The sequence below is a fragment of the Temnothorax americanus genome, unplaced genomic scaffold, assembly GCF_048541705.1.
Source record: "Temnothorax americanus isolate GAGA-0224 unplaced genomic scaffold, ASM4854170v1 Scaffold18, whole genome shotgun sequence".
NCBI lineage: Eukaryota > Metazoa > Arthropoda > Insecta > Hymenoptera > Formicidae > Temnothorax > Temnothorax americanus.
The window spans coordinates 260,001-278,349 of NW_027509318.1; the positions used below are offsets into that span (position 1 = coordinate 260,001).

General features: G+C 43.2%; 4 protein-coding genes across 9 annotated transcripts in view; 1 reads left to right on the forward strand and 3 right to left on the reverse strand.

Moving 5' to 3' along the window:
- The window catches only part of LOC143896361 (uncharacterized), a 1,987-nt gene extending 229 nt beyond the window's left edge, over nucleotides 1-1,758 (reverse strand). The window contains exon 1 of the mRNA XM_077404200.1: nucleotides 1-1,758. This exon is cut by the window's left edge and continues 229 nt beyond it. Within this exon, the coding sequence (XP_077260326.1) occupies nucleotides 199-558 (360 nt within the window). The 5' untranslated portion in view covers nucleotides 559-1,758 and the 3' untranslated portion in view covers nucleotides 1-198.
- The window catches only part of LOC143896350 (sodium-coupled monocarboxylate transporter 1-like), an 8,831-nt gene extending 2,908 nt beyond the window's left edge, over nucleotides 1-5,923 (reverse strand). Inside the window, exons 1-9 of one of the 4 annotated variants that reach the window (XM_077404178.1) lie at nucleotides 5,617-5,923; nucleotides 5,095-5,440; nucleotides 4,697-4,851; nucleotides 4,437-4,577; nucleotides 4,133-4,241; nucleotides 3,734-3,955; nucleotides 3,146-3,642; nucleotides 2,589-2,707; nucleotides 1,167-2,524 (exon numbers count right to left, since the gene is read on the reverse strand). In XM_077404178.1, the coding sequence (XP_077260304.1) occupies nucleotides 2,623-2,707; nucleotides 3,146-3,642; nucleotides 3,734-3,955; nucleotides 4,133-4,241; nucleotides 4,437-4,577; nucleotides 4,697-4,851; nucleotides 5,095-5,440; nucleotides 5,617-5,843 (1,782 nt within the window). In that variant the 5' untranslated portion in view covers nucleotides 5,844-5,923 and the 3' untranslated portion in view covers nucleotides 1,167-2,524; nucleotides 2,589-2,622. Of the gene's footprint in view, nucleotides 1-1,166; nucleotides 2,708-3,145; nucleotides 3,643-3,733; nucleotides 3,956-4,132; nucleotides 4,242-4,436; nucleotides 4,578-4,696; nucleotides 4,852-5,094; nucleotides 5,441-5,616 lie in introns of those variants that run through there. The other 3 variants (XR_013256618.1, XM_077404179.1, XM_077404177.1) reach the window with 3 other exon arrangements.
- A 442-nt stretch (nucleotides 5,924-6,365) lies between these two features.
- On the reverse strand, nucleotides 6,366-13,720 carry LOC143896348 (uncharacterized). Of its 3 annotated transcripts, XM_077404170.1 has the most exons (8): nucleotides 13,626-13,649; nucleotides 12,640-12,943; nucleotides 12,104-12,393; nucleotides 11,135-11,823; nucleotides 9,076-9,226; nucleotides 8,742-8,973; nucleotides 8,146-8,535; nucleotides 6,366-7,871 (listed from the first exon to the last, which is right to left on the reverse strand). In XM_077404170.1, the coding sequence occupies exons 4-8, from the start codon at nucleotides 11,181-11,183 to the stop codon at nucleotides 6,810-6,812; spliced, it is 1,884 nt and encodes a 627-aa protein (XP_077260296.1). In that variant the 5' UTR covers nucleotides 11,184-11,823; nucleotides 12,104-12,393; nucleotides 12,640-12,943; nucleotides 13,626-13,649; the 3' UTR covers nucleotides 6,366-6,809. The 3 variants fall into 3 exon arrangements, with proteins under 3 accessions (XP_077260296.1, XP_077260298.1, XP_077260297.1); XM_077404172.1 differs by lacking the exon at nucleotides 12,640-12,943 and having other exon boundaries at nucleotides 13,626-13,720; XM_077404171.1 differs by lacking the exons at nucleotides 12,640-12,943; nucleotides 13,626-13,649 and adding an exon at nucleotides 12,472-12,526.
- LOC143896343 (solute carrier family 12 member 9) lies at nucleotides 13,675-18,321 on the forward strand. The gene is made up of 10 exons (XM_077404159.1): nucleotides 13,675-13,816; nucleotides 14,005-14,282; nucleotides 14,354-14,488; nucleotides 14,746-15,083; nucleotides 15,185-15,398; nucleotides 15,471-15,740; nucleotides 15,820-16,027; nucleotides 16,125-16,913; nucleotides 17,006-17,428; nucleotides 17,510-18,321. The coding sequence occupies exons 2-10, from the start codon at nucleotides 14,015-14,017 to the stop codon at nucleotides 17,706-17,708; spliced, it is 2,844 nt and encodes a 947-aa protein (XP_077260285.1). The 5' UTR covers nucleotides 13,675-13,816; nucleotides 14,005-14,014; the 3' UTR covers nucleotides 17,709-18,321.
- Nucleotides 18,322-18,349: the final 28 nt, after the last annotated feature.

Consider the following 18,349-nt stretch of genomic DNA (forward strand, 5'->3'; position numbering starts at 1 on the left):
GCGCGTGCCTGAAAAGTGCTAAAAGAAAAAAGGGAAAAAACCGTAACATCGTTAACTCGTAACATCGTTCTCGATATCAAGAAGAATAATTCTTAACAATAAGTAGAGATTATAATTAAACGCAGCATAATTTGTTGGTACACAACGATTTAATACGTCCCGCATCTTCTCACATCCGATAAAAGCCTCTCGAGTCGATTATCGATGATGGTGCGTTACGACGAACCGTCGTCTTCTTCTTCTAGGCGGTTTTTCGCTGGACATTCGCATCTGCCTCCGTTTCTCGCCGAGTAACGTACATGCCAAGAGATTCTCCCGATGGAGCGCGACCAGTTGCAGCAGGCGATTCCGCGTAATTCCCGTCTGCGCAGCAATATCGTCGAAGCCGCTGTCAAGTCGATCCAAGTGGCCGCTAATGTTAGCGATCATATCGAGGAGTAAGCTGTCCCGCCGGCGCGTCTCAAGCGTGAGCTTCCTGCTGAGTAGGAAAGTCGTCAGGCCAACGATCGTCAGCACCGTCATTCCCAGCAAGCTTCTCTGCATCGATGGCAACGTCATATCCAAGGAATACCTAAATACCCCGCTCGTCCTCTCATCGCATCGTCACCCGGGATCGTCTTTGGTTTCGAGAAGAGATCCAAAGCGGATCTCTAACGATCCTCATGACTCATGACGGCAAGGGCAACACGATTATTGGACCTGACTCGATACTCGATTATTTTATTTGGCATCTGGCATTTTGACACTGCGCAACGCGCGATCATATAAAGAAAAAGCTACGATTTTAATTCGGAGAACAATTAATAACGTTTCTAACGCAAGTTGTTAGAAACTCGTGGATGTTTGAAGACATTTCCGTTCAATGGCGACTCATTCGCGATAGACTAGAGTTCGACGCGAGTCATCGCTCCTTGAGTTATCGCACCGACAGAAGAAAGATATTTATTTCGATATTCTTGGACTTTAAACGAGCAGTCTCCCTATTCCTTTCCATGACTAGGTGATATCCTCCACGTTGATGAAAACTCGGTTAAATCAACTGAGATTGAGACGCGGGTACAGTGACGACTGATAATGACTGGCCGGCTAACTGACGGTGCGTTTTTCGTGCGTTTTTAAGCCAAACTGAAGGCTGTGTACTTCTTTTTCTCTTTCTTTTCTCTATCTCTCTTTCTCCGTCCCCTCTCTCGCTCTTTTCCTCTCTGTTGGGATGCTCTCGGTTTCTGTTCTTTTTCCGGCACGAATGCCTGCGGTTTTTATCTATTATTAAAGGCGAGGCGCGGCTGTAGACACGGCTGTGCCTCGGCATGCCACCCGTTTTGCTGCTGCCTACCGATTGGCCGATCAAACAACGACCGAGATTTCTCAAAACTCTTCCGGGTGGCTTTTCCTTCCACCGCGTTGAATCTATTCAAACCGCCGTAATCGACAAAATTCTTGCGCTCTATCGACTTTCCGCGAAAACAATTATCTATATTGTATCACATTCGTACCATAATCAAATGTAAGCGAATATCTTTGTGGATTTGCACTCCTCCATCGCGTAGATCGACGATATTTTATTACATTATTCGGCTTCGGAATGCCAAGCAATTGAGTCAAGATGTGCGAAAAGATTAAAAGTCCCCTTAATTAGATTAGAGCTTCCCTTGAATCGCGACAATTGTGACAACTCCTTATTAAGGATTCAGATAGACATTAATTAGAATCTATAGATGGACAGTGGCTGTCCTGCTGTCTGTCATAAATCTCTTACTCTGGATTTTCGACGCTCATCTTCGACACGTACGCGAGAATGTTCGCTCGTTGTAGCCCTCGGTTCGTCACGTAATAATCTTTGATGTGTCGAGCGTGCGTCGACGCTCCTGGTGGTCCATCACTCGAAGGTATCGACAATGTTGCACGATGAAATGTCATCCGCTTGTAAAAACGTTGCGATCGTGAAACCGCTGCGAGAATGCCGCTAGGTATATCGACACTCGTACTTGTTGAACGTTACGAGGTCGGACCGAGAACGCTCGGTATTCGCGACAACACTCGCTCCACGTGTAGGCGCGACCATCCTATCTACGAGGACACGCGGCCAACCCCGAGCCACCCCGATCAACATCTTCAGCGGCGTAACTTGACCTCCAGCAACGTCCACGACGATTAGCGATTATCGATTAGCGACTAATTTCGCGATTACTAGTCTATAGCTCCTCCCAACACATTGAAAGGTCTATTATAAAAGTAGCGCGATCAGCTAAAAGATACTCTTTTTCCCAACGTCGAGCAGAATTTAATGGTGACGATACTCTCGTAACGCTCGATCTCCGTTTCCTCAGCTAGAGTATCCAGGGAGGACACAGGGAACGCGACTGATTGCGAGAGATCAAAAACAATCGCGGCATGTGTGGTGTGTGGCACCAGGGTAGCTGGCGCATGCGTCTGTTAATCAATAAGATAGCCGACACCCCTTTGTCGTGACCGCGGTGAACTCGAAAACATCGTTGACGATTCGTCTAGAATCGTGGAGATTCTTCTAGAATGAAGATTACCGTTTACTCGAGAGATTTTTCTCGGGCTGATCCTACCAGCTCGCTTACCACTGACTAAAATAATGACGAATCGCACTTGAGATTACTTGATTTTCTCCGGCGCAACGTTGAACGACGGCGGCACTTCTCTCAACGAGACTTCGGCATATTTTCGAGAAGGAAGAAACCTAGAGAAATAAATTTAAATAAGAGAGAGATTACCACAAAGAAAACATCGATATCGTGATAGGTTTAGGATGAGTATTTTATGCACACGTAACAATTACACGCTGTAGTTATCTCGGGGATGCATGTATGCATGTAGAGTGATTTTTAATTTATAAAAAAAAAAACAGTATTAATATTTCATGAGACGTTATATTATAATGAACGACGGGTACTTGGAGCTTTCTCTTTAACTGTGATCATTACTTGGAAAAATATAATAAAAGCCTAAACTCTAATCAACATTTTGTATCATCACTCGAGGTTTATGTACTGGGTCTTTAATAATTGTTAAAAACCCAGCGGCCGATAAGTCAGAATTTTACGACTCATTGAATTAATGCACCTTACTGTACATGCATGCACACATTGGGTTGTAATCGAGTCGGGATCGATCGTACCTTCTCAACATCGGCGAAATATGATCAGGATCTACGCTCTCGAGATCCACGCCAAAGACATAACTCGCGATAGTGCCGACGACGACAACGATCACCGCTCCTATCATATTATAATATATGAAGGATATTTGAAAAAGTATCATAGGTTCCTCGTTCGGGTCCACCCAAGTAGGCGTTGTCGCGGTCGGAAGGGTCTGGTTCAACGGATACGAACAACCATCTGTCGATGTAGGTAATGAATTGTATTTAATTCTGTCATGTATGGTGTGCCATTGAGCGCCTCCCACCAGCCAAAGCATGCTGATTAGACCGACGTAACCGCCGAACAACGCGCCTTTCGCGTTCGCCCAAGGTACCAGCATTCCTAGCATAAAGAGGCCTAGCGAGGGTCCATCGGTCACGCCACGCATACTTACGGCTATTTGAAAGACCGATCCTAGCCGCTCGACCAGGAACACCAAACCAACCGAAATCGCGCCGGCTATCACGACGATGCCCTGAGAGAAATCAAAAAAGGAGTTTCTTAAAAAAGACTTGCCTCTTAAAAGAGCATGAAAAATTATATATTAACCGATACGTATCGCTCACCTTCATAATGTTGGCTGCCATAGCTTCTTTCTCAGGGCTATCCGGGATCCGCAAATTTATAAAATCCTCGTAAATGGTACCGGACACGGTGTTGAAGCTGGCGCTCATAGTCGCGAGCGCGGCACTCACTAGGCCCGCTAGGAATAATCCCGGAAGTCCCGGTAGATGCCCAGCAACGTCCATCACGTAATAGGGTAGAGTCTGATCGGTGCGACTTATCGACTGCTCGAATGAGAATATTTATAATTTTTTGCTATTGAAATATCATAAAAGTAATTGCGTGTAACGAAAAAATAGAAAGTCGACAATCGCGCTTCCCCCTCTACCCTCCCGTCTTTTCAACGTTTAAATATTTTCTTATACGGGCAATTTGTAAATAATGTAAATCATACATCGTACCTTGGTCAGAAAAGGATCACAGTCATGATATTTGGCAAACATGATTAATCCGGTGAACACGCAGATCAGTTTGACGAGTATCAGCCCTACTGCAGTAATCACAATGCTGCTGTGTATGCGGTAAAGAGGAAGAGAGCGATTAAATATGTTATTCTTAAATTTTCAGGGTCCTACTATAAAGCACGTTTTAAAACTTGGAGCTTAGGACAGCGGATAAAATCAGTGAATAAGCGAAGCTTGTGTTGTAACGAGTATGGATTGCAAATTGTAAGTCGCGTTCAGAGTGAGATTGAAAAAGGCTTACCGTTTGGCGTCGATCTCTCTAGGCACCGACAGGAATCGCTGCACCGTACCCGGATGAATACCGATGTTTCCGAGCCATATTACCGTCATACCTATAGCCATACCCCAAAAAGTGTTCCTCGCGAACGGACTTGGATCCATACTAATAAAAGGAGTAAAGGGAACGTTCAATGAAATGGTAGTATAGAAATGTAGTATACTAATAATATATAAAATAATATATAAAAAGAAAATCGCGTGAGATCCTTGTTTTTATCTTACTCAAAGAAAACGAGACGACCGCCTGCGCCGGAAATGCTCCACACTTGCTCAACACCACCAACGGACAGTGTACCGAGCACGAGAACCGCAAAGAGTCCGCCGACGGTCACGGAAAATTGTATAGTGTCCGACCATACTACCGCCTTTAGGCCACCCTACGAATGTGAATTCATCGGGGGTAAAGTAGAGTGAAAAGCAATTGAAAGAAGAGAAAATCTAAAAAACTTGAACATTCAAAACTTTTCACTGTACGAAGAGCTTCAGATTCGCATCGTTACTTGGTTTATCCATGTTTAAATACGGCAAAACCGATAACGACTTTTGACTTATGTAATTCAGGAACGTTAAACTAGAGTTAAACGTTAAGACTTAAGGCTGGATTTGCGTTCTTCACTTACAATGCTGGTGTAAATGATGCATACGATGCAGAGCACTGGCGTTATCGCGTGAACGCTCAGGTTGCTGACTTGCGCGAAGGCGAGGGCAGGTACGTAGACGACAATGGGCAAGTGCGTGAAGAGCGAGATGGTGAATAGCACCGAAGAGAGGATCCTGACCGGTCTGGTGAACCTGAGCTCTAGATATTCAAAGGTGCTGGGTAGCTGTAGCTTGTAGAGCACAGGCAGGAAGAGGTAAGAGGTGATGACGGCAGTCAGGATCGACGTGATCACGCACGCGGCATATTGGCTCCCATGTTGAAAAACCTCCGTGGGTATGCCCAGCAAGCTGATACCCGAAATGTGGCTAAAAGGTACGTAAGTTCGCGTTATTAGTTATTCGCGAGGATAAAGGAAAAAAATCTGGAAAAATGTTGCAAATTAAAAGAAAGCGAGTTGGGTCGAGTTGGTCATGCGGACAGAGGATGTCGTTCCGTCAATCTCTTTCAATCGTTTATCAAAATGGAGCCAAGAGTCACTGACCTAGCGACGATGCTCATCGCGACGGGAAAGCATCCCATTCGTTTACCGCCCAGGAGATACTCCGTTGTGCTGTCTTGCTTGCTGAAGAAGCCAAAGTACACGCCGATGAGAAGGCTGACGAGCAGCAGCAAGCTGAAGAGCGCGTAGTCTAGCCATCCGAACACAAAGCGATCCAGATTCTCCGTTTGGTCAAACGGGATGCCAGTGGTGGCAAGGAGATTCTCCATCGCTCTGTCTGTCTTGTCAATTATCGAGAGTGAATCAGCGGTCGATCCTTTTCCTACGTAGAGTAGGGAGTATCGTCCGGATAGCGCGACGCGCGATACATATAATGCGCCAAGCTCCTCTTCTCGCTCTACTTCTCGTGCCCTTCACCCCTGGCCCATTTCATCTGGCGTAAGAAACGAGGGACAAAACGCAATTCTGACGTTGCTGACTTGCAAATATGTCGACGCGTGTTATAATTCCACCGTGAGAGATTAATTTATAACCGGCACGTATCTGATAACGTACGTATCTGCACGGGATCCGATGACGAAACATGGTATCTTGATTAATGGTTTTGGAGTAATCGACTGGAGTGTGAGACAGAGATGTGGGAAAACGAGAGTTATGAACTCTACTCACTTGCCAGTCATATAACGTCGGATTTATTATGCTAAACCCGACGCGGAATCGAAAGGAAGGAAGAGACAGACGGCGCGAAGGATCGATAGGATCTAGCTCTGTTATACAACTACTTGTCAACGTAGAGGCTTGATTAAATTTATTAAATTTATTAAATTACAACTAATCGCAGATATGTATCTCAATTTTAATACAGAGTAGCGAAAGAGTAGGGTAAGCTTATACGATATGTCATCGTAATCATTGCGTAATCATGGCCATTTTCATCCACGAATTATTATTACGCGCTCTTTTAAAGTCGATCGATGATACTTTTGCGTAACAAAAAGAGATAATTAATTTAATTGCGCCACTCTCTGCCGGAATTACTGCCGTGATCATTCGATTTTCAATTCTATTTACACATATACAAACTTACGCGCGCGATCCTACGGAATTTTCCAAGAGAAGACGAAAGGGGAGAATGTCTTGGAATGTTTAAACTCCATATATATTTCATCAAATCTCTTTCTCAAATTCCGAATCCAAACGCTCCTCGACGAAGATAACGACTCGGACGTCTAATATCACCGTACAAGATAATACACGGAGCACTGCAAGATTCGCGATAAGAGGAGCCAAGCGGAGATTCCAAAGATTCGGTTCGACGACGCTGAGGAGAGCAGTCCGAATCGAAGACCGACGCTTCTTCGGAGATGCGCTCGTAGAACAGAATTGCGAGGTGGAATCTGCGCGCATTGCCGCAGAGGAGCCTCCCAGGCATCGTCATCTCGCGAGCCCAACAGCAGGATGTACTGACCGTTCCAGTTGACGTCCAGCTTAGCCCGCAGTCCCAACGTCGAGGGCGCCTCGATGGCGCGAGGAATGCACGTTCTCGGCCAGGTGGTGAGCGGCACGCCGAGCCGCCGATCGGCGCTACAACGAGCGGATACCGTGGCGTCTCCGGGAATCAAAATGCTCTCGGCAATGTGCAGATCTAGCTCCGTGGTACCGGAAAGGGTGCTCCAGGTGGGAAAAGGCTTTCTGGTAGCGGTCTCGTATATCCGATCATCTCGCAGCATTGCCGCGAATCTCGATCGAACCATGGGATTCTCGTCGCGCAAGAGCCGATGAACGCCGTCAGTCAACGATCTTTCCTGTCTTTGTACCTTTTTATCTATTGTAACAGACCATTTCTCGTCTTTTGGCCCGTTCGCGACGTATAAGTTGTTACGTCGATGGATAGCTATGCTTCGTAGAGGATGAATAGTTGACGGATTGGTGACACTCCTTTTGAACAAGGGTCTCGTAGAGACATTGAGCAAGCGGCCGAGGAAAGTTTCTTGATCGACTTCTTCGTGACGTCTCTGTCTTCCAGCTCGCTGAATGTAACTTCCGGCTGCTGTAATCGCGTACAGAAACGTTGAACATTGCGGATCGTCGTAGTAGTCCCATCGACCGGTCCACAATCTGTCTCCCGAATGTATCTGAAGTTGACGTTTGGACCAGATACCGCCCTCGGAGCTCTCGCACCTCTCACTATGCCAATAACCTCCGATCAATGCGGGTAGAGCCGCCGTTTGGTGGAGAAGAGGTGGGCTGAACTCGGTGCTCCGAGATACGCCACTGCATATCGGGCAATCGCTCGCCTGTAACGGTGTCGGCATTAATAACGCTCTCGATCCATTCTCTTGGTTTGTCGTTGTTATCCTTGTATATAGCAATAACGCGTATCGTTTATCGCGAGAATAATCTGTGCTTTTCTCATCGTAAAAATACGATTACTCTTTAGATATACATAGATATAGATATTTCGCGGCAAAAGAACATTATTTGAGATGCGTGATGCGTGATAATTTGGAGCATTATATCTACATAGGACGATACGAATGACAAGATTTAAAAGGGTCTGGGCAAGCGTACCGTGTCAGCGCGGACCATGGCTGTAGGCTGCAAGGAGGTAGGTTTGTAATTCCAACGAGAGTGAACGTTGGGCGTGGAACTGGCCAAAAAGAGTTGGAATTGTGGAAGCTTATGGTATCGATTGTTGCTGGACAAGCTTCCGAACGGCTTCTTTTGCACTCTCAGCAGCCTCAATTCAGTGAATTCGATCCCGAAAGGCTCTAAACAGTTTATACCGAGCCGCCTCTTCGTAAATGAGTGAGCTTGCAGAGAATTGTAGATCGGACCTTGCCACAGCGGCGTCGCCGAGCGCTGCCGCGGCTGCTCGTAAACCACTTCGGCAACGTAAGGTCGCCATTTCGGCTGGGGACCGCAAGTCAGATTCAATCTGTGTCCAAACTTGTGAGCCACCTGTAAAATCAATTTTCAGTAGACAAACACACAAATATATTGATTTTGCTTCTCGCACATTTTAACATTTCTATCACTTGGACATCATCTTTCCATCTATTTATTGCCACGATTAATGACGCTCAAAATCTTCTATACGATAATTTTACTTTACGCGATCGCGAATTGATCTCCTCGCCTCGGACCTAGTTGATTTGGGGAAATACCTGTCGATTCAAAGGTACAATATTAATGGCATCTACGTGAAATCTCGTTTCGGTAGCGCCAGAAACAACGGTCGAAGATCCCAGCAACTCGATGGAACCCCGAATTGTGACAGTATGCGTCGCTATGCTGCACGACTCCTCGGCATAATAATAACGTATCAGGAGAAACGTGCCGTTCTTGAAAAATGTGTATTTTCTGATTATATACTCCGGGCCGGCTCGCACTTCGCATCTGCAACAAAAAAAAATCATATTATACAATTTCTATTTGTAAATTCAAATAATCTATAACGACACATTCTGCGCGGGGAAAAAACCACAATTAGTCAATTACTCTTGAGACAGCCATGTGGAATACAATCTGGAGGTTCTGTCGTCCACGATTGTCGCACGATCCTCCCGTTCGATCTCCTTGACGGCCCTTTCGCATCGCGCCAACGAATTTACGGATTCTGGATCCCCGGCCAAAGCGTGACTCGTTCTCACTATAAGACAGATGTAACACAATTCAGCCGTACGACGAGGATGAAAGATGAAGAGATATATCTCTTCGTGGGAATATCTCATTATAATAGAGAGAGGGGTGAACGGCCGAAGAGAATGCTTCGGTAACCGGCTGTACGAAAGGACACGAGTCGTCAGATAAAAAGAAAACCACCCGTCGAGAGTGGTGCTCAAGATTTAGAAGCCAAACAGGCATTGGAGGAAGGACGAATGTGTTTTCACCTACGTTGCATTATATTCAGGTAATGTGTTTATCGATAAAAAAGGATCTTCTCCCTGATCTTCTACGATCGAGCATCGGATACAAAGTTTTCCGCCAATCACGACGACGAGGGAGCCAATCTTTGCGATCTTTGCCTCCGCGGAATATTTAAGTACACGACAATTTTATAACTAACGCGAAGAATTCGGACAGACGTCTTAGATATCCGGATCTCCAAGCATCTTATATATATTTAAAAAAAAGAAAACGTTGCATCCCCGTTTAGAGGTCTCACGCTACAAAAATAGAATATGCAAACGAAAAATTTAAATATACATTTTATCGTTAGATGTAAATTTTAGATTTTTACAATTTTATAACAGCGAATTTGTCAAAAAGAAGATTTCCTCTTCGCCATGCAATTTGATGCCTATACACGATTCTTGGACTAGTAAAAAGGAAGAACAAATAGATCGATTAATTTATTATTGGTACGCTGATAAAATTTCAACTTGTTCGAACGTGCGAGGCGTGTCAAGGGTTGATTCGTACGCGCAATCGGCAGGCGTAATACAGTCAAGTGCCATCGCGTGCCGAGCGAAGTCGACACGTAGTTTGCAACAGGGGAGTGTTAATTGTAAGAAGAAACGACGCACGAAAGAATATGCTCGGTACGCTCTCAGGACTATTTAACATTCGATCGACGTACAGCGTTTCTCGCGCCATCGTCATTCTCCTCTTCGCCGTCGTTTCTCTGCGATTGTTGGCAATTGATATTCCATGTTTGTGCGTTGGAACTTGGACAGCGATTGATAATGACGCAACGATGGATCGGTTGGTGACAACGACGACGGCGATGCGAATTTGCGACATTAGATTTGCTTTTGTCAAAAAATTTCAAGAGTAAAAAAATTAAACAAATTATATACGAGGGTCGATGCGACAGTAGTGCCTTCTAATTTTTTTTCTTTTAAATCTGGCGCCATAGAAAATTTTCACTGCGTTTCACTTGAGACGTTACCTAAAGTCTCTAGTTGCATTTTGTTGAGTCGCGTAAACTCGGTGAAACGTAAAATTTTTTATGGCGCCAGACTCGAAAAAAAAATTAGAAGGCATTACTTACTTTCGTGTAGTTTCGCGCGCGCATGCCATTAGTCTCTCTTGTCTCGTTTCTCTATTAAATTAATTTTCGCTTTAAATCAAATTACAAATTGAATATATTTTGTCACGTAATTTGAAAGCAACTTCATTATCCGCTATCAAACATCCTTTTCAATATGAAACACGTTTACTCCACATCTGCTGCAGTGGCGCACACGTGTGTCTCGTGTGCTCCTGTGTCTCAAGCACATGTGCCACTTGTCTTTTCCAAATACTCCAATGTGTGTCCCACGTTTCCCTTTCCTCTGTAACAAACTTTCCGTATAATAATTACCGCAATATTATATTATATTCTTTACAAGGCTGCCTTATTCATTCGAGTGGCGAATATAGGGAGAACGATAGTTACGATTATGTTTATGGTTAATTATATTTCAAATACAAGACATCGCAGAAATTCTCTTACATCGTATTCACGATGAGTGCTCGCTCGAGTATTTTCGTTCTCTCTCTCTCCCTCTCTCTTTCCGCTTCTCTCCTTTCGCGCATTTCACACGCATGTCACATCTCGTGTACAGGTACTTACTCATTGACAGAACAGCGACGACGATAGATAACACCATTGTAACATCCATTTTTCTCTCGTCTTGGCGATCGTCGATCAACGATGAGCGAAAATACGCGCATTTACGCGAGCATTATCTTCCCTCGGGGGTTTTTCGATAAAACCGAATGACCGTTATCTTATCCACGACGCGATTTGCCGCCCTCGCGTTGCATTCAACCGCACGCGCGTCTTTCTCGGAGGATTCGCTTCCTCGGCGACCAACCCCAAGGTTATATAGCTTCATCCCCACTCTAGCGATTCTCGTGGCTCAATCCGGCCAAGTCTCAATCGTATCCAGCGGGGGACCGATGTGCGAGGGAGAAACTAAACACATTATTCTCATCTTTCTCCCTGCCTCCTGAGAATCGGGCCGAATCCCGAACCCTGCTGCGAGGGTTTCGTGCTTCGTAGAGATTTATACATCGCTCTGACTCGGTCCACGGTCTACATTCTACATCGTACATCGTACGGTCGCGGTGGTACCGCAGGTGGCGGTACCCCATTGAGTTCCGTCCTGCCCTGCCCTGCCCTGCCCTGCCTGAAACTAGCGCCAGCCGCCACTGCACCGCCAGGATGAATCAAACTCTTGGGAACATCTGCGGTATACATATGTATAAACTACGCTGGTTCGCGTCACGAATCTCTCGACGGCAGACAGGTTGTCCCGGCTGAAAAAGTGGCGAGGGTTGAGAAATAGCCACGCGAACCGCCCAATTTAAAAGTTGAGCAAAATCTAACATTAAAGCGATCCGACGCAAGCTACAGTTTATAAAGATTCATCTTTACTGAAAGTTTCTTAAATTTTGCTAGGAGAATTGAGAGAAAAATAAAAACGATAGGGAAATTGAAACATTTAACCATTCCCCCGAGCTTCGTCACAGCTGACGCTAAAGATCGCGCGCGAAAGAACGAAAGACGAATAATAGACGCCGCTGCCTATTATCTCACCTCTGTCAATATCCTGCGGACAGATAAGAACGTGGCCAAATAACTTGATCGTTTCAAAGATTAACTCGGTAATCTGCGGTAACCAGTTTTTGGTAGATGCCGATAATTTACATTCGTTGGTTCGTAATCGGAAGAGAAACGTGCAGCGGCCAAGGACGATCTTTTTCGGCTTCTTTTCTCGACAGATGGCCCGAACCTAGTCTGATGTGGCCACGCGTAAGGGCGTTCGGCGAATGGATACATATGCATCGAAAATGAGGATGATCGTGCAGAAATCGTCCCGCACGCGGCTAAAACGTGAAACGTGAGTCAGAGATCAGAAGAGTCGTACGTGTTATTATAGTTATTATACATATACACATACATACATAATATATATAACGTTATCATATAGTACGACGCCCGACGCCTATCAGTCTCGTTTGGACGAGAGCTCGCGCAACTCGCGATCCTCGCATTTCGGCAGAGCGAAGCGAGCCGTACCATAATACTTAATATAAATATGGCACAAGGCACAATGCGCCCTTCGCTCTTACCTTCGCCCGCTTCGTCACTTTATCGACCTTATCCTCGCCGAAATAAGGATGTCGAGGATAAAGGAGCCCCGTTCCTTTACACTCGCTGGCTCTGGCTCTGGCTCTGGCTACCACTGAGCTAATACAAGCTAATAGCTTTCCCGATTTTGATTTCTTCATCGATCGTTGTGTGCGGCACGCAGTCACGCACCAGGGATCAAATCGGTGCGGCACCGGGTACGCTACGCGGTTAGCGGTGCCGGGTAGCACAATACAACGTACAACACAATATACGCCGGTCGCTGGTCGCGTGGACAATGGACATCTGCAAAACTCGAATGGCATCATTTGCCATCTGTCACCCCTGAATCCCGAATGCGACAATCGACTGAATCGACACCAATTATTAACGCTCGAGGCTTGAGGTTCGCGTTTGTCGATAGAGTGGCTTTATCGGTCTGTTTTCGTTTTCCATTTCGAAATTCGACCATTTCTCTTCGCGTCCTTTCCGCCTTTTATTTTCAAAATGCTAATTGATATCATCTATTTTATTTTCAATTTTTATTTACCCAAAAGACGTACATTATACAACTTGATTGTTGCAGCTAAAAATTAAAGAGAACAACTTTTATCTAGCCATGAAATGAGATATCTGCGTGTACTAATCCCAAAAGAATAAATTACGACTATCATACGACATACGATACTGACGAGTAGACGCGTAGATGCGTCCTCCCGCGCGACAATAATCTCGCGAAACTTAATTACTAGTTATCGACTGACGATACTTAACATCCGCATCCGCGGCGTCCTTTTCATTTTCATCTGCAGTTTCCCTATACATGACAAGGACATGACATATGTTATCGATGCTTCATATCTGAAGTTGGTCGCTTATGTTATGCCTCGTGTGCATTGCAATCCGAAAATTCCCAACTTCAGACACGCATGCATATGTGACGTCGCGGCGTCGTGACGAGTGTAATGTGTAATGCAAGTTTATTAACCTTAAATCGAGGGACGAGTTTGACGTTTGACGTTGCAGTGTTGACGTTGGACCACGTTCGACATCGAACAGCGTCGAACGCATGACATCATAATCGTATGACCAAGTCGGATATATATATACGCACAAGCGAAGAGAAAGAGTGTGCGTTGGCGAATGATATCATTCCGAAAGCTTACTCCAACTTTTTGCGTAAGTGTATTTTATATCCAATCGATCGTCAATTTAACTCCATTTAGTCCGAATGCAACGCCTCTCTCAGTATATACAGTTACTACGTGTTGTTGATAAGCATTGCAACTTTGCAACATGCAAATTTTTACGTATTAAATTTATTATACCTATGTGTGTTCTGTGTAACGTTGAAAATTTTTACCCAGCAATTTTAAGATGATTGCATCGGAAGTTGGCTCCACAAACACAGAACCTGTCCACATCAGGATCACAAGTGAGAAAGCTCCTTTGATCAACGGCAGGAGTGTGCTTCGACGACTAAGTAATATTTTTAAGATTGGAAGGACGGCGCACTCGGAGGGAGATGGCTATGTCGAGTTTGGTACTCTTGGTGTGGACAACACCCGTACGTTGGGAACTTTTGCTGGTGTATTTAGCCCAGTTACGCTGTCTATGTTCAGTGCCTTAGTTTTTATACGAATGGGTAAGTCTTAATTCATATAAGTTTTATATATATATATCTGTTAATTATATCAACTATATTCGTTTTTACAGGATACATTGTGGGCAATGCAGGGTTATTCGTGACTTTAGTTCAGTTCGTTATAGCATATGGTATTTTATTATTCACAGTCGCGTCTGTCTGCGCTATATCGACCAACGGCGCTGTAGAGGGTGGTGGCGCTTACTGTATCCTCTTGTTCCTGTTTTGAGCTATACGCTACTTCCATCGAGTAAATTCTATTTATTCTCCATCTTTATCTTTATTTTTATCTGACAGAGATAGATCAACTATGCCGGCTCGTCGTTTCGAGATAGCTTATCAGCAGATTGGCTTACTTCGTCGCGCTTATATTTGATAATGATTATAATATGCTGCTGCGATAGTTAAAACTAATTTCTCTTAAAAAGATATGAAAAATATTTTCCTATTAATCTATATGCAGTTATGATCAGTCGTACATTAGGACCTGAATTTGGTGGCTCTATTGGCACTCTGTTTTTTATGGCCAATGTAGTATCCAGTGCGCTTTGTATCTCTGGATGTGCCGAGGGTTTGGTTGAAAATTTTGGCCCTTCCGGTTATTTGAGCGGTAAAACTGGACTTATACCGGATGGCCGATGGTGGCGATTTTTATATTGTTCCATACTAAATACTGCCAATCTTTTGGTTTGTCTCATCGGAGCCGCAATGTTCGCGAAAACCAGTGTTGCGATCTTGGCGGTTGTCTGTATCTGTCTATGTAGCGTTTTTATTAGTTTTTTGACTCAGGGTGCAATAGAGGTAAATAATTTTCTGATTTGAATGTAAGAAAATATTACCGTATATTCAATATTAACTTGGCCGACTGACTTTTGATAAATAATTATTTATTGTACCTTTAGATACCAATACCGGATGCAAATACATTGGTACAAAACATAACGGAGCACGTAAATGGAAGTTACACGGGTCTTTTGTCTTCTACGCTTTCCAGCAATCTCTATTCGAATTACAGTGCCGATTACTCAAGCGGAGGAACTATGACGGATTTTGCGAGCGTCTTTGGCGTACTGTTCAGTGGTGTAACTGGGATAATGGCCGGTGCAAATATGAGCGGTAAATAAAATTATTTGTTTATATTTGATATAATGTACGTTGTACGCACTGACCATATGACGATTGTAATAGGCGAGCTGAAAAATCCCGGCCGAAATATTCCACGTGGGACATTATCAGCGGTATCGTTTACGTTCGTATGCTACATTTTGTTGTCTGTCTTAACGGCTGCCACCACTAGCCGTTTTTTACTGCAAAACAACTTTATGTACATGATGCCGATTAATATTTGGCCGCCATTTGTCGCCGTTGGCATTCTCACCGCTACGTTTAGCGCTGGTTTGAGCAATTTGATAGGTTCCAGCAGAGTATTGGAAGCGTTGGCCAAAGACAACGTATTTGGTAAGTAATTACAATGACGATAAGAATTTACGTCAATTTAATTGTGTAATTAAATATCTTTGCTTTATTCCTTGTCTAGGTTCGGGATTAAATTTCATCGTACAAGGCACATGGCGCGGCAATCCAATAGCAGCGGTATTAACTTCGTGGATTTTGGTTCAGACAATCTTGCTTATCGGCTCGTTGAATACCATTGCTCAAATTAATTCGGTATTGTTTCTTCTAAGTTATCTCGCTACCAATCTCGCGTGTCTCGGATTGGAACTTGCTAGTGCACCAAACTTTAGGTATACTATTTTCGGTACACGCGCACTAAATTACGTTATAGTTACGATTAATATACAACTTGTCTCTCACAAGTATCTAAATCTTTCCTCTCTTCAGGCCAACGTTCAATTACTTCACGTGGCACACCGCGACTATGGGTCTTCTTGGAACATTGATAATGATGTTTATAATCAACAGCATTTATGCTTCCAGTAGCATAATTTTATGCTTAATATTGATCATTGTGCTACATTTATTCTCGCCGAGTAAAAACGCACCGTGGGGCAGTATATCTCAAGCACTGATATTCCATCAAGTCAGAAAATACTTGTTGATGTTGGATTCGCGCAAGGATCACGTTAAATTTTGGCGTCCACAAATGTTACTGATGGTCGCGTCTCCGCGCTCCGCCTGTCCTCTTATCGATTTCGTGAATGACTTGAAGAAAGGAGGACTCTACGTTATCGGACACGTGAAGGTTGGTGAATTTACTGGACAGAGTAGCGATCCTACGATAGAGGAATATCCGCACTGGTTGAGTTTAGTTGACCATATGAGAGTTAAAGCCTTCATCGAATTGACCGTGACGAAAACGGTGCGCGAAGGCATGCAACATTTAACAAGACTGTCTGGCATGGGTGCGATGAAACCGAATACGATCGTTCTTGGTTTTTATGACGAAGAAACGCCAAGGAACTTTTTCTTGGATTCTCAATACGCGACGACGATGTTTGAAAATAGTACAACACTTCCGAATAACACTGTGTTCCCTCTGAGACAAGCAACGGGCGAAAAGAATCTAGATCCGGTTCAATATGTCGGAATGTGCTCGGATGTTCTGAGGATGAAGAAGAACTTGTGTCTATGCAGAAACTTTCATCTGTTAAATAAAGCGCAATTAACGAAGTAAGTAGAAATATTCATCGTCGCGAAAATATTTGAAATAACATTTCTATTGTTACACAGTATAATGTGTAATGTGTATTTGAAACTTTTAGAAACTCAAATTTGAAATATATCGATGTATGGCCGGTCAACTTTTTCCAACCAACCGATCAAGATCCATTCGATACAACGTCGTTATTCATGCTTCAACTTGCGTGTATTGTCAACATGGTACCCAGTTGGAAAAACCTACATCTCAGAGTGTTCCATTGCGAAACTGCGGATGGCAGCGAAAGCCTAAGTATCTCTGATTCTCCCAATTCGATGAGCGAATACCCGAGAATCTCGAACGAGCACAGAATTCGGAAATCATTAAATCTACTAAGAATCTCTGCATCGATTAAAAAAATTCCGGAATGGGGAGAGCAAATCCGAGGGTTAAAGGGTAGGCCTCTGCTTGAGCCAAAAAATCAATATGAATCAAGTACAGAGTCCAATAATGCTTTGAGTAACGTGTCCCGGGCTTATATATTGGGGTAAGCATTTAACGGATTTTTTTACTACAACTTTTTACAAAGAAAAAGATTTTTTTTTAATTAATTAATTTTACTTTTCAGCGTTAATCAACTGATAAGGCAATATTCTTCTCAAACTGCGACAACATTTATATATTTGCCCGGACCGCCAGCCTCGAACACTTGGGATGAGGATGATATGTATCGACAGTATCTACAATCGTTGACAGAATTAACTGTCGACTTACCACCGACAGTTTTAGTACATGGTGTTAGTGCTGTTACGTCGACCACCTTATAACAAAGTGTATAAATAGACATGGAAATGTTTAATACATTCTCCATTTGGTAAGAAAAGAAGAGAAGATAAATTCAGAGAAGATAAACTTAAATATTATATGATTATATTTAAACTATGATTTCTCTTATAATACTACTGTTTAATAATTTAAAAAACAAATTATATTACATGCATAAAGCTCGGATAAAAATATAATTTATTATATCTCTCGTTAATAATTAACATGGTAATTATTTTACAAAATATAATGATAGTGTAATTTGCAAAGCGATAAGCATTTAAGATTGGTTTAAGATAACAGAACATTTTTTGTCACGTCCAAAAGAAAGTTTAATATTGTAAGTACTAAAATTTATTACTGTGATAACAAAAGTATTGTATAAGAAATTCTTGGGACAGGAATATTAAAAAAAAAAAAAAAAAATGGCTAGAGACAGACTAAAACTGTAAATATATTAACGGATCATAACTATAATGATATATCGTAATATACTTCATATAATAAAATACTATTACGGCATCACTTTTATATCGCATTTCATATTATCATGAATATTATTTAGTAATAATTATGAATATCTAAATAAATAAAAATTTATTCCCAATAAAAGGATCAATCGTGTATTTTTTGCCTTGTTTTC